This window comes from Bos grunniens, chromosome 21 (assembly GCF_055505025.1).
Source record: "Bos grunniens cultivar Pamir isolate PY7600 chromosome 21, Bosgru_T2T1.0, whole genome shotgun sequence".
Taxonomy (NCBI): Eukaryota; Metazoa; Chordata; class Mammalia; order Artiodactyla; family Bovidae; genus Bos; species Bos grunniens.
The window spans coordinates 70,662,495-70,675,851 of NC_141185.1; the positions used below are offsets into that span (position 1 = coordinate 70,662,495).

Consider the following 13,357-nt stretch of genomic DNA (forward strand, 5'->3'; position numbering starts at 1 on the left):
AAATAATGATAACTACAAAATGAAATAATGGAACCATGTTTGACGAATTAGATGACAGTATGATACAAAGTCAACAAACAGAGAGACTCAATGAAGAGCTACAAATTATTTTTTTTAAAGGAAACTAACATAAATTCTGGATTTGAAAACTAAAATAATTGAAATGAAAAATTGATAGGTTCAACAGCACATTTGAGATGCTAGCAGAAATAATCCATAAACTTGAAGATGAATTCATAGAAATCAATGTAAAAATAAAGAGAAAAAAATGTTGAGGGAAAATGATCTAAGGCATCCATTCATTACACCATCAAGTATGGACGGAGAGAGACTCTCAGAAAGCAGGGAGAGAAAGGGGAGGGAGTAAAATTACTTGTAGAGGGAATGGCTGACCGGCAGGTCAGAGCGAAAGGGAGGTGCAGCGCAGGGCTCTTAGGGCACCGGGGGGCAACAGCCTCCGTCTAAGGCCATAGCACCCTGAATGCTCCCTATCTCATCTGATCTCCGAAGCTAAGCAGGGTCGGGCCTGGTTAGTACTTGGGTGGGAGACCGCCTGGGCATACCGGGTGCTGTAGGCTCTTTGCCTTCCCTCTCCTTTAGCCCCTGCCCCACGTCCCAACTCTTGGGCTCCTGCAGCCCCAGCCCCTCCTGGGGGTGGGTGGCCAGGGCACCGACTCCCGCTGCAGACCTGGGTTGCCTCCGCGCGGCCCGCGAGCCCCTCGGCATTTGGCTTCCAGGAAACCAGACGACTGTCCCGCGGGTCTCTGTCTGGGGCTCCCTTGGCGTGCCTCAGGCAATCCCCGGGGGCTGCACCAGCTCCAGCCCCAGCCCCAGCCCCAGGCCCAGCCCTACCCCCAGCCGCACCCCCACCCCCATCCTCACAGGCGAACGCCCGAGCTCGCGTGCACCCGCGCGCACACACAGATATATGTGCACAGACGGTGCATGTATCTTGTTCAGTTATACTTTTGGTGGATATATGCCTGGGAGTGGGACTGCTGAATCATATGGTACTTCTAGTTTTAGTTCCCTCAGGAACCTCCATACTCTTTTCCATAGTGGCTATACCAACTCACATTCCTACTAATGGTGGAGGCGAGTTCCCTTTTCTCCACATCCTCTCCAGCATTTGTTAGCTACAGACTTTTCCATGGGGACCATTCTGACTAATGTGAAGTGGAACCTCGTTGTAGTTTGGAGTTGAGTCTGTCCAATCATGAGTGATGTGGAGCAAGATGACCTTTTGGAAATGCAGATGCAATTCTATCACCTCCCTGCTCCAACTGCTCTTGTATTTTCCCATCATAGTGAAGATATGACCAAATCCCTTCATTGCTTGGTCCCCACTTTCTTCTCTGATCTCTTTTCACTGGAATGCCCTCTGCACTCTTTTGGTTCCATCCTATAGGGCATTTTTCATTTCTTGAATGTACTAAGGTTCCCTTGTCACGTAGCCTTCCAAGATGCTATTTTACCTGCCTGAAATTCTTCCTGCATCTCAACCCTGGTTTACGTTGGTTTAACCTATGGATCTCAACTCAATTATTAGTCTGAAAAGCCTTCTCTGACACCCAGTTTTTGGTGAGGGAAGAGGCCCCTATAGAAGTTCTCAAAGTATCTGCCTGTTATTTATCATTAGATCAGTCTCAGTGAAAGAAGGAACTGTGTGTCTTCTCTCAGCATTCTATTTCCAGAAACATATTGCATGCCTACTAGCTCATAGTAGGTGCTCAATATTTATTCAGTGTGTGAAAGACAGAAAAGTTCTGTGAAGCCTCAACTTTTCACTTGGCTCAGCACTTTTGATCTCTTTGTATCTTTGTGGATTCAGTTCTTTTCTTTCTTCTGTTGATGTGCACACTATATTCAAGGCACGATCTAAGGCATGAAGACATATCAATAAATATAGGTTCTTGCTTTCCAGGAACTCGTACATCAGATTTCTATAATTCAGGGTTTTTTTTTTAATGCTCTAGAACAATGTGAACTTTTAGTATTATCCATTTTCATTTCAAAGAAAGATCATTTTACTTACATAGCAAAGGTGGAGACCTTCCAACTTTCAGTCCAATACTTATACCTTTACCATTTCAGGCAAGTCTTGTGGTTCCTTCTGGAGGTGTGCAGCTCTTCCAGAAATGTGAACATCTTCCATAGTCCTCAGACTTTGGTGTGATTTGGAATCATCAAGAAAGTTTCCAGGTAGAGGTTCCAGACCACCACCTCAAAGAGTCAGTAGCGAATGGAATGGATTCCAGGAATATGCATTGTTAACCAGCATCACTGGTGATTCTGTTGCTACAGACTCAATGCAGTGGGCAGGGCCTGGACTGCCCACTGGGTCTGATGTGGAATGGAAAGAAGGGCTTACCCCCTCCACTGTTTCTAGCCTTGTGACTAGAAACGGTCCCCAAACAAAAATCAGACAAACAAGATTATCCCAGATCGTAGTTCATGAGATGAAGGAACTAAGCAGCTGGTTGAGATGGAGCCAAGGGGAAAGGTTGCTCTTTTTTTCTCCACCTCTACTCCTTTCTTCCTTGATGCCTTAGTGATTCATTGTGGAGATTTGAAATAAAGTTCACAAGAGTCATATTTGTTGAATAAAGATTTTGCATTGAACCAACTCTAAAAAATGAAGAAAGTTTCACCTGCCACATGTTTCTTTTAAAAAGTCAATTGCTTTTCAACTCTGGGGTTTCTCCATTGCCTTGTTCAAGTAGCCTTAATCGTAAAAATAAAATAAAACTAAATAAAGATTCAAATATACCAACAAAGGAAAGCTTCCATTTCTTAAATCATCTTTCCACTTAGTAGAACACTAGCTCTTTTCTTTGTATTTTGACTAGGCAATTAGTTGTATTGTGGCTCAGTTGGGAAGGCATCCACCTGCAGGAGACTCAGGTTTGATCCCTGGGTCGGGAAGATCCCCTGGAGAAAGAAATGGCAAACCACTCCAGTATTCTTGACTGGGAAATGCCACGGACAGAGGAGCCTGACCGGCCACAGTCCATGGGTAGCATAAAAGTTGGGCACAACTGAGTAACTAAGAACAGAAGTATTTCCAAGGACGACATTCAAGAGATTTAGAACTCTTGCTTGACTCCCTCATGTTGACCATGTTGACTAGGCAGCAGATAGCAGCTGATTCATCTGTACAATTAACAAAGAATGTGTCATTCTGTTCTATACTTTTCTGTACTGTAGGAAGAGACTGTACAGAGCAGATGTCTGGATTTGTACAGGACTTTTGGTCCTTTAGAGGATTACAGTTGCACCATCAATGCTTGCCAGAGGTGGCAGGAAGGCGGCCCTGAAAGTTTGAGTCCAGACATGTCCAGTGTTTTAGGATATATCAGATGAGTAAGAATGCATTTACCCTTCACTATGTCTCCATAGAAAGTTGCTTTGGGTTTGGAGGTACACACACACACACAGACACACACACACAAACACACACACCCTGCCACCGAGACAGGTCAAGAGCTAGAAACCACAGGTAAGGGAGACGGAGAAAGAGGGAGAGACAGACAGCAAGAGGACACGCAAGCTTCCCAACCCCTGGCCTCCACACCCTCCCCCCTCCACTCTGGGTATCCACCCGGCCCCAAGTCGACCTGACCCCACCCTCACCCACCGACACACTCACACACACTCTCACACACTCACCCTCTGGCCTGGGGGTGGGGGCTGGGTCTCGCCTTAGGTAGCCAGGCCGAAGGGGACCTTTGAGACGTCAGCTTCGAGGAAGTCTTGGGGTCCCCACAGGTGACCGCCTGCCCCAGGGCACCGCGTCCAGCCGGCCCGGCCCAAGGCTGGCGCCCCCTCCCTTGGGGAAGATGCTTCTTCCGCGTGGCCTTCCTCTGAGGTGCGTCACGGGCTGTGCCAGTGTGTCTGTCGCAGATCCGATGCCATCCTCTCTCCCCTGTCTGTCTCCTGTTTGCTGTCTCTCTGTCACTCGCTCTGTGTCTCCCTCTGTCTCTGCCTCCGTGTGTGTGTGTGCGGGCGCGCGCCCCGTGAGCATGCGTCTGTCTGTCTGTCTGTCTCTCTGTATCTCCCTCTCACAGTCCTGGAGTCTATCTCTGAACTTTCATCTCTTTCTGCCTCTGTCTCTCCTGACACCCGGCGGCCCGTCCGTTCCTCTGGCCCCGGCCTCTCACAGGTGCTATGGCTCTGGCTGACGAGGTTGTGACGGCGGGTTGTCGACTGTCTGTGTGTCTGTCCGTGTGCCTGCCTGTCGCTCGTCTGCTCTCGCAGGAAGGTTGTGTGCTTGTCCGGCGGCATGGGGGAAAGGGGGGGACCTCGGTAGGGCGAAGGGGCGGGGCTGAGGCGCTCGGGTGGACCTTGCCTCCGTGGCTCCCGGTGGGTTTGGGCACCGGGCAGGTGTTGGGCAGGATGGGTGCTCAGGGCCCTGGCTGGGCTGCGCCTAGGCCCACAGGAGGCTCAGAGGCCCGAGGGCCGCGGGGTTCGGGCGGCGGCAGGGCCGAAAGCCAGAAACCTCCGGGCCGCGTGGCCCTGGGCAGCGAACGGGATCGAGGGAGGCCCGGCTCGCTGAGCGCGGCCGGGCCTGGAGAGGCCCGGGGTGGAGGGCGCCGAGACCTCCGCGCCCCTCAGCCCACCCCCCAGGCCCCGCACGCACGCACGCCCGGCATGCCGCTGGGGGTCCCAGAAGCCCTCCGGGCTGCTGAACCTGGCCAGGCGTTTGCTGGCCGCGGGGTGGCGGTGTTCGGGGGCGTGGCAGCATTGGCCGGCGGAGTCTGGTCGCGGGTCCTTTGGCTCAAGTACAGCGCGTGCCCCCGTGGTGAGGTGCGGCCGGCTGGCCCAACCGGCAGGTCAGAGCGAAAGGGAGGCACAGCGCAGGGCTCTTAGGGCACCCAGCGGCAGCCGCCTCCTTCTACCGCCATACCACCCTGAACGCGCCTGATTTCGTCTGATCTCGAGGGCTCACATTTGATGGTGGTCTTGTCATCTCGTACCTCTTTCTCATAAAGCTGGCAGCTGAGGGAATGAGGTAAGTGTAAAATTGAATAACAATAGACTGTGTGGAATCTGTGAATGTGGAGCTCTGTGAATCCGTAGGTCTAAGGAGAGACTGGCAGCTGCCGACTTGGAGTATCTGTCCCCATGACCACGTTTACGTCATCAAATGTGCCATTGACCGCCCTCCCCCCATCCTGGGTGGCAGGGACCCCCACGTGGCAGCCCCCAGGCTCGCTCTCTCCGGCTCATCCACCCTCTAGAAGTTTCCCCAGACCCTCAGTAGGAGTGGGCACTGCTGCGGGTGTGCGTTGTGTGTCCTCGTGCCCCATGTGACGTTGCACGACTAACCGCACTGTGTTTGCACCCTTCCTCCCATGCTCATGGGACCAGGCAGCATGGCCGGAACGCAGGGGCTGGATTCTGCTACAGTCAGGACTTGCTCCTGATGTGCTTCGGGGTGAGTACAGGCCGGCCTGGTCCTGCGGGGGCACGGAGCCCATGCCCTAGGGAGTGGAGGGTCAGTGGGTCTCTGGAGGTTAGCCTGGGAGAACCCTCACAACAGAGAACGTGACCTTGGCGCCCCACTGCCGCCGGAGTGGTCAGAGCATAGCCAAGGCCCCTCGCATAGGGACTCATGGGTATCCCTCCCACAGCGGCAGTGCTGCCGGCCACACCCTGCGTGCACGTTCTCGGAGGGAACAGGGTCCAGAGCATCAGGGTTGACGAGGCTGCCCTGCCCTGGGCCTCTCCGTGTGGAGGCCAGCGTTTCACACGGAGGTGCACCAGCATCTGGGGCTTGGCCGCTGCTAAGGGGCCACGCTCCCTTGCAGGTGCTGCTTTGGGTGGTCCTCTGGTGGGTCCGGCCCTGGGGCCCAGCCCTGCTCGAGCAACTCTGAGGGCAGGAGGCTGTCTGCTCTGTCCTGTTCACATCTCAGCTAGAAAGCTGGATTGGGCTTTTGAGGTTTTTTTACCAGCAGCTTTTAGCTATATGTCAGAATAAAGTCAGCCACAGAGTTCTGTCCTTGATCTGCTTGGTCCTCCATGTTTCTCTGAATTCTCAAAGCAGCTGAAGCCCCAAATGGGGTGGGGGGTGGGGGTGTCAGGAGGGACAGGGGCTGGGGCACCAGCTGCCAACCCAGGACTGACTTTTCTGTGTTTCCAGTTTACCTGCACGAATTCTCCAGATGTTTATACAGCATCCAGTATACAACAAAGACTACATTTTGAACTCGATGTAATCTTTACTCTGTTAATACTTGTTACATGGACCCGAAGATATTACAGGGTTTTTAATTAGTGAAAAATTCATGAATACCATAGAGAAAATATTTTAGAATTTAATGTTTCTGATATTTATGTAAACTTATGACTTCATTTATATAATTACTTCCCTTTTCTTGTATATTCAGGCTATGAATATCCTTTCAGATCAATTCATGTTCTGATACCTGATTTCAGTCTTTCAAATGAATGTACTGTAGTGCTTGTCTGTATAAATCCTATGAACAAACACAGGGCTTTCGTAAATGATGCATTTATTGTAATTATTCTTGTTTAATTTTTCAATGTTAAACCATGAGAGAAGGGGTTTTCCTGCGATTGTAAAATCATCATGACACGCTGTGCTTTATTATCCTTCCAGAATGTAACCAAGCTCTCCAACAATCACTCTGAAATAAGCAAACTTAATTTCAACCAATTGTTGTTGGATGTTAACGACTGGCCTAAACTGTACTTTTTCTAGCAAGAAATGCTTTTTGTCCACAGCGTGAAGTGATTTAACAGTACTGGGTGTTAAATGTGAGCTTCTAATGAAATTTGGGCTGAAAGGATGCCTAGAAGAAGACTATGAAAATCTCTCCTGTAACCCAGTCTCTGTGGACCCAGATCCCTCCTCTCCGGTGAGACTCTTCGGGGACCAATCGCGATGCCCTGCACCCGCTGCAGAGCCATCGAGCTGGACAGTGAAGGTGCCACTTCCCAGACAGACAGGGTAGTGTAGCTCTGACAAAGGCCTTATTTTTATGTAAATCATCTTTTTACATGATTGTAAACATGTTTAAAGAATGGACCTAGGCGTACATTTTTAGACTGTGACGACATAGCCATTCTGGATTGTATAAGTAGCAAATGTAATTTTTACTTTTTCAGCGGCACATTAAAAAAGCCAGCAAGAGATGCGTTCAGGTCACAGTGTGGTATTTATTATGCAGCTGGTATCTTGGTAGACAGAGACAGCATGTCTCTTTACATGTGGGTTCCGCCTTTTAAATTAAATTTACTTGCACAATTCATTGTTATCATTCTATTTTCCTATTAATCTTTTGTGAACTTCCCGAATATGTGACAAAGTATGTACAGTCTCCTTTTGAACTATTTTTATCACAGTATTATTTATTGCTTTCTTTCAATAAAGTACTGAAGCAAAATTCCCCAGGGCCAATAAAGAGTGCCGAGGGTAAGCTGTACTCTCACTGAGAACAGACCAGAGCTGGTAATGGGAGCCCGTGTCATCACACGGACATTCTGTTAAGAGACACGGACGGATGCAATGGAAAGGCCAGAAGGCGGAAGTATAGGTGTCCCTAGAGGACGACCGACGGTGTGTTCATGCCCTTGGCTCCGGAGACAAGAGGCTCCCATCACTTCAGCATCTGCGGGGACAGGGCCCCTCTGCTGCTGAGGTATGGGCAGCGGGCCGAGGGTGGGAACAAAGTGCACGTGTCGAGGCTCGCCATTAGTCACAGGGTGGGGTGTCCGAGGGCAACCTTGACGGGGACCCAAATGATGCACCCTAGTCCAGCATCAGGTCCTCCCCCAGCATCAGACCCTAGTCCAGCATCAGACCCCAGTCCAGCGTCACGGCCCTAGGCCACCATCAGGCCCTGCCCGACTCTCAAACCCTCCCCCCACCTCCGACCCTTCCCCAGTATCAGGCCCCCCACCTCCAGTGTGAGATGTGGCAGCCCTACTTGTCTGATACTCCTGAGCACACTCAGGCAGCCCCAGAGCAGCAAGACAATAGCTCTGGCAGGAGGTGCATCTTTAGGAATCACCTGCGGAGCAGGAGCAGCTGGGGTTTGTTTCAGGTCAAGGAGAGACAAAGAAAAGGCACTTGTGCAGGAGGCAGTGGAGGCTGTGGGCACGTTCCCCCAGCTCTGCTTCCTCCCCGTAGGGGCTTTGCTCTCCTGCTCTCTCACAGGCCCCAGGGTGGTATCCTTCCAGATTCACGGTCTCCTTGATATCTCAAGCCCAAGTCCTGAGTTGCGTCCCAGTCCGGTGTGGCAGAGGGCTGGGAACACCCAAGCTCAAGGGCTGAAAGGATCCCAGGGGAACAGCCGGGCCCCAGCAAGTGGCAGGGCAGGGGATGAGGGTGGCCGCCCACAGAGGGCCCCGGAGCAGCACTGGAAGGACAGCAGTGATGCCTTAGCTCACTCGGGGATGCTGCCCAGCCTGGCCCTCAGAGATGTTACTGCCAGCAGCTCTGGGGATACAGGAAGCCCGATGAGTGACACCACGCCACCCAGGCCGTGTGGTGGGCACTGCTGATCATGGCCTCGGTTTTCATTCTGGTTCTAACTGTCCCTCCAAGGGCTGACGGGCTCCTCTTCCGAATGGCACAGATATTTTCTTTATGTGGGTGAACACATCCCTTGTTTCTGTTGGCGCTGTTGTCGCTCATCGTGTGTTTTCCTCTTTACAACCTGTGCTTGCTGCTCTTCCAGTTTAACTTAGGAGCAGCCCTTATTTTCTGCAATTCTAGTTGTCAGCATTCACTGGGGCTTTCCAGGTGGCTCTAGGGGTAAAGATCCTGCCTGCCAATGCAATAGATAATGAGAGATGTGGGTTCGATCCCTGGGTTGAGAAGATGCCCTGGAAGAGAGCATGGCAACCCACTCCAGTCTTCTTGCCTGGAGAATCCCATGGACAGAGGAGCTAGTGGGCTACAGTCCCTGGGGTCGCAGAGTCAGACACGACTGAAACAGGTTAGCACACACTCAGGTTTTAGTTCAGTCGCTCAGTTGTGTCCGACTCTTGTCACTCCTTGGATTGCAGCACTCCAGGCTTTCCTGTCCTTCACTATCTCCTGGAGTTTGCTCCAACTCATGTCCATTGAATCATCATGCCATAGAGCCATCTCATTCCTGTTTCATCCACGAGAGAGGTGGCTGGGGCTCGGCAAAGTGCCTGGTCCCACTGGGTGGGTGTGAACCTGCCCTCACCGCTCCCTAACCACGTGAATGTCACTGTGTCCTCCTCTGTAAATCGGGAGGGGGCAGCACCTGCTTGGTAAGGGGCACACACAGCATCTGGTACATAATCAATGCACCATTCATCTCAGCATTGTATTTACTACTAATAGGGATAGCATTTAATAATCTGCTCCTTTTTCTCTCTTGTCACTTAACTGTGCTCCAGACCACATCTGCTTTACTTACCCCTGTACATCCCACACCCAGCACAAACGAGACTCAACAAATTTGTGGCTGAAGAGGCTGGAACATATGCTGTCCTCAAGGAGAGGAAGCTGAGTGATATGGGGGCCTGATGATAACCCTGTGTGATGAGGGGACCCCAGGAGGACCTGTGTGGCTGTGGGGTGGGGTGGGGGGCATGAGCAGAACCCCTGATGAGCTCCTGGGGATGGGGAAGGTGGCAGGAAGGAGGGCGGGCTGTTCCTTGTGGGGTGTCCACAGATTGTACCTCACCCCTCACTGAGGAGCACTTAGGCCGTTTCCAAACACATGTCACTGTTAGGATGAAACAATCATCACCCAGCTCCTACTCAATCAATTTCGTAGAATATGTTTCTAGCACTGGAGTACAATCATCTGCTTTATTCATTCCATGCTCTGTTCATCCACCCATCCAGCCAGCCATCTGTTCATCCATCCACCACTCACTAATCAATCCATCCATCCACTCTTAATTCATCCATCCATCCAACCATCCACTCATTAACTCAGCCGATCATCTCAGACCCATTGAGAAGACAGACGCATCCTCCACTCCTGCTCCCAGGAGGACCCCCAGCGTGATTGACAGGAGCTTCGTGGGGACGACAGGGGAGACACAGAAGGGAGATGCCTGCAGGCCCTCCTCCCTCTGAACGGTGAAGCACCCATCTGGTCCTAACGCCTCCTTGCTGGGGTGTTCAGGCCGGCCCTTTTCCTTCTTGTGAAACAAGCAGCTGATGGAGGACTTGATGCCCTTCTTCTCTGGGGCTTTGTGCAGTGAGCCCTGGCTGCTGGTGCTGCTGCTGGGGTTATTCCTGGGGCTGTCCTGAGAGCCTGTGGACCTTCGGGCAGAGAAAACGACCTTTAACTGGCACCCCTGTGCAAACACACACCCCTCCACAAGAGCTACTGATAGAAACGGGCACCCAGCAACACCCGCGCCTCAACCTCGCAGCTGACAGTTGGAGTCTCCTTCACCAACCACACTCCACAGGAGCAATGCAGGCTCCCGGCGTCAGACAACCGCACCGGCAAGCTGAGATTCTCTGCCTCGAGCTCTCCCGTGAGGAGGGCTTGACTCCAGGCCAGCTGGTGCAGAGGGCGCTCTGACCCTCCCTTAGAGTCGCTGCTCGGCAGGTGACGACGCTCCAGGAGAAGACGAGCTCCCCTGCTCTGGGTAGTTCCCCCCGCCTCCCACAGGGTAACTGTCCCCGGCCGTGGCAGGAGAGCAACAGTCACCGTGCAGGGCTGCTGGTCAGGTGACCACACATGCCCTCCATCGAGTGCTGCCTGGCTCAGGACGGGAGCTCAGCAAGTGGTGGTCTGAATGAGGACAGTGTCAGTCACAGGAGGGGACAGGGTCTCCTGAGAGGAGACCCCTGCAGAAAAGGGAGGGACCCTCAAAAGCGAACCCGAGAGGCACGGGGCCGTCACCGTCAGGAACGTGCCCCAGGCTGGGCAGACCTCTACCAAGAGCAGGAAGAAAGCTCCCACAGGAGTCAATCTGTAGAGATGGACGTTTTCTAAAATCACTGAGGTCACTGAGCTCTTCTTCCCCAGCACCTGAAGTTCACCACTAAACACAGGCACCGAACTCAGTGGTATTCCTTTAAAATCATCCTTGCAACTCTTTCAAGACAAGAGGCGCAGGGCTCCTGAAACTGACGACGCACACACAGGTCGCTTACTTGTGGGCATCCCTGAGGTCCTCATGGGTGGCTGTGTGCAGCGCCCCCGTGTGCAGGCGGCCCAGCCGAAGGGACCACAGCCAGGCGAGGGTCGAGGTTTCACATTTGATGGCGGTCTTGTCATCTCCTACCTCTTCCCGTAAAGCTGGCAGCTGAGGGAGTGAGGTAAGTGTCAAATTGGCTAACAATAGACTGTTCTGAAAAAGGCAATCACACAGGCTTTACATTATAACCAGAAACTTATTTGAAAATCTATTAGCTATGCTTTCCCCCAAGTACAAAAAAACCCTTGTTCTAGCTTAATGCCATCTTAAAGGACCGTCTTATTCAAAAAAAGCGGGGCTATGGGACAGCGAGAGCATCTGACTGAGTGCAGAGACCCCGGACGGGAGCCTCCCTGCAGCCGGCCTCGGCCCTCCCTGGAATCCAGCGACCAGATGGCCCTGCGGGGCAGGACAGCAGAGCGATGCTGGCACCGTGAATCCTGAACGGCATGAACTGCCCTGATGAAAGGACTGTGCTCATCGCCAGATGCTGCTCAGAAGCACCACAGCTAGAGTACAAAACCTCTCAGCAAAGCCGTCCAGACCTTTCTGTTTGAAGGAGAAAAGGACACAGCTTGTGCCACCATCCAAGATCATTTGTAGTGATGATGCAGGTTACTGGAACCCATGACAACAAGAGAAACACAGAAAAGGTACCTAACCCCTCCACGCGAACACCATGTGCCTGGATCATATTTCTCGGTAACATACAGACTGGGGACTACCCACTGAAGTACTTACACGCAGTTCGAGTGTCATTCGCTCACAGTGGTTTCCATAAGGCACCCCCAGGTCTTCACTAAAAGATGATCTTGTATCACCCTAGAGGGGTGGGAGGTTCAAAAAGGGAGGAGATATATGGGTACCTATGGCTGATTCATGTTGAGGTTTGACAGAAAAGAAAATTCTGTAAAGCAATTATCTTTCAATTAAAAAATAAACTAATTAAAAAAAAAAAAGAAGAAGATGATCTCTCTTGGACTCCCAGCGTTTCCGCTGGTCCTGGGTGTGAGGAAAGGAAAGACAGTGTGGGAACAGATTAACCCTGCAGGGTACAAACAGGTCTCACTGATACATTTCGGTGTGTGGTTAAACCAGGGGAGGTTTTAGGAAACATGCACGGCATGTATTGTTATAAACAATGAGTGTGTTGTTTTAACCAACTAACCTGTGCCTTTTTGGTGGGATTCTGTAAAGAATACTGATCCCGTGCAGCCCCACAGGAGCTTGGTGACAACAAAGTAACTCAGTGCAAAATACAGCTGAACTCATTTAACAGCAGCTGGATAAACTGGGCTCCCTCCCCTGAGCTCTAACAAGAACCCTCAGACAACAGAAGGCTACAAAGGCTAGAAATTTTCCACATGGAACTGAACAGGGATCGATCTCAAATTCAAGTTAAAATAAGCATTTATAAAAATCAGAAAACAACAACGAACACAGCAGGGAAGTGACACGCCTGGGTTGACTATGGACTCAGTGGAGACAAACACCTGCCTCAGAGTCAGGGCCCAGGCTAGCCCCTTCCCCCAGGCCTCCTCCCGAGGAAGGCCTCTGGGTCTGCAGCCTGGCTGCCCTCCCCCAGGATGTGAGCTGCCCCACTGGTGCCACATGTGGCTAGGAAGGGCAGTGCCATGTCCTCGCTGAACAGGAGGGCAAAGCAGGCCACAGAGCAGGCGAGCGGCACACCCAGGTCACCAACCCCAGGGGGACGGCGCTGCTCTGCTGTGCTCAGCAGAAGGGCTCCCAGGCACTGAGCTACCTGAACTGGAGCGCAGCCACCCCAGTCCTGCGGGAAGGCCCAGGAGTGCTCGGTCAGTGTGCTGGGAGCAGGAGAGGGACAAGGAAGGCCAGCCCTTGGGGCTCTGGACTCCAACAACAGGAGCTCATCCAAGTGACCCGAGGGGAGAGGCAGAGAGCTCCCTCCTGATGCTCCCTCCATCAGGGATGCCGTGATGGACACGAGAGCCTCTGGAAGAAAGCGGGCTGGACAGCACCATGGTTAAGTGTCCAGGCTCTGATCAGACCAGTCCGCACCATGCTGCTGGGTGTGAGAGCCTGGGTAGGGTGCCCGGCCTTGCTAAGCCTCAGTATCTATGTCTGCTGAATGGGGATAGCAGCAGCCTGGACCTCACCTGGGGATGAGATGACAGACTCGGAAAGCACGTGCCCGGCACACAGAGTCTCC

At 52.2% G+C, this 13,357-nt stretch overlaps 1 protein-coding gene and 1 pseudogene across 1 annotated transcript; both read left to right on the forward strand.

The window, feature by feature from the left end:
• Positions 1 to 459: 459 nt before the first annotated feature.
• Positions 460 to 578, forward strand: LOC147349981 (5S ribosomal RNA; annotated as a pseudogene).
• Positions 579 to 3,920: 3,342 nt separating this feature from the next.
• Positions 3,921 to 7,158, forward strand: LOC147349982 (uncharacterized). Its single transcript, XM_086365441.1, has one exon. The coding sequence runs from the start codon at positions 4,168 to 4,170 to the stop codon at positions 4,867 to 4,869; it is 702 nt and encodes a 233-aa protein (XP_086221567.1). The 5' UTR covers positions 3,921 to 4,167; the 3' UTR covers positions 4,870 to 7,158.
• The last annotated feature ends 6,199 nt before the right edge of the window (positions 7,159 to 13,357 follow it).

What these genes read in the sequence shown, in the direction of transcription:
- LOC147349982 (XM_086365441.1), top strand. Translation starts at nt 4,168, where the DNA reads ATGGCTCTGGCTGACGAGGTTGTGACGGCGGGTTGTCGACTGTCTGTG.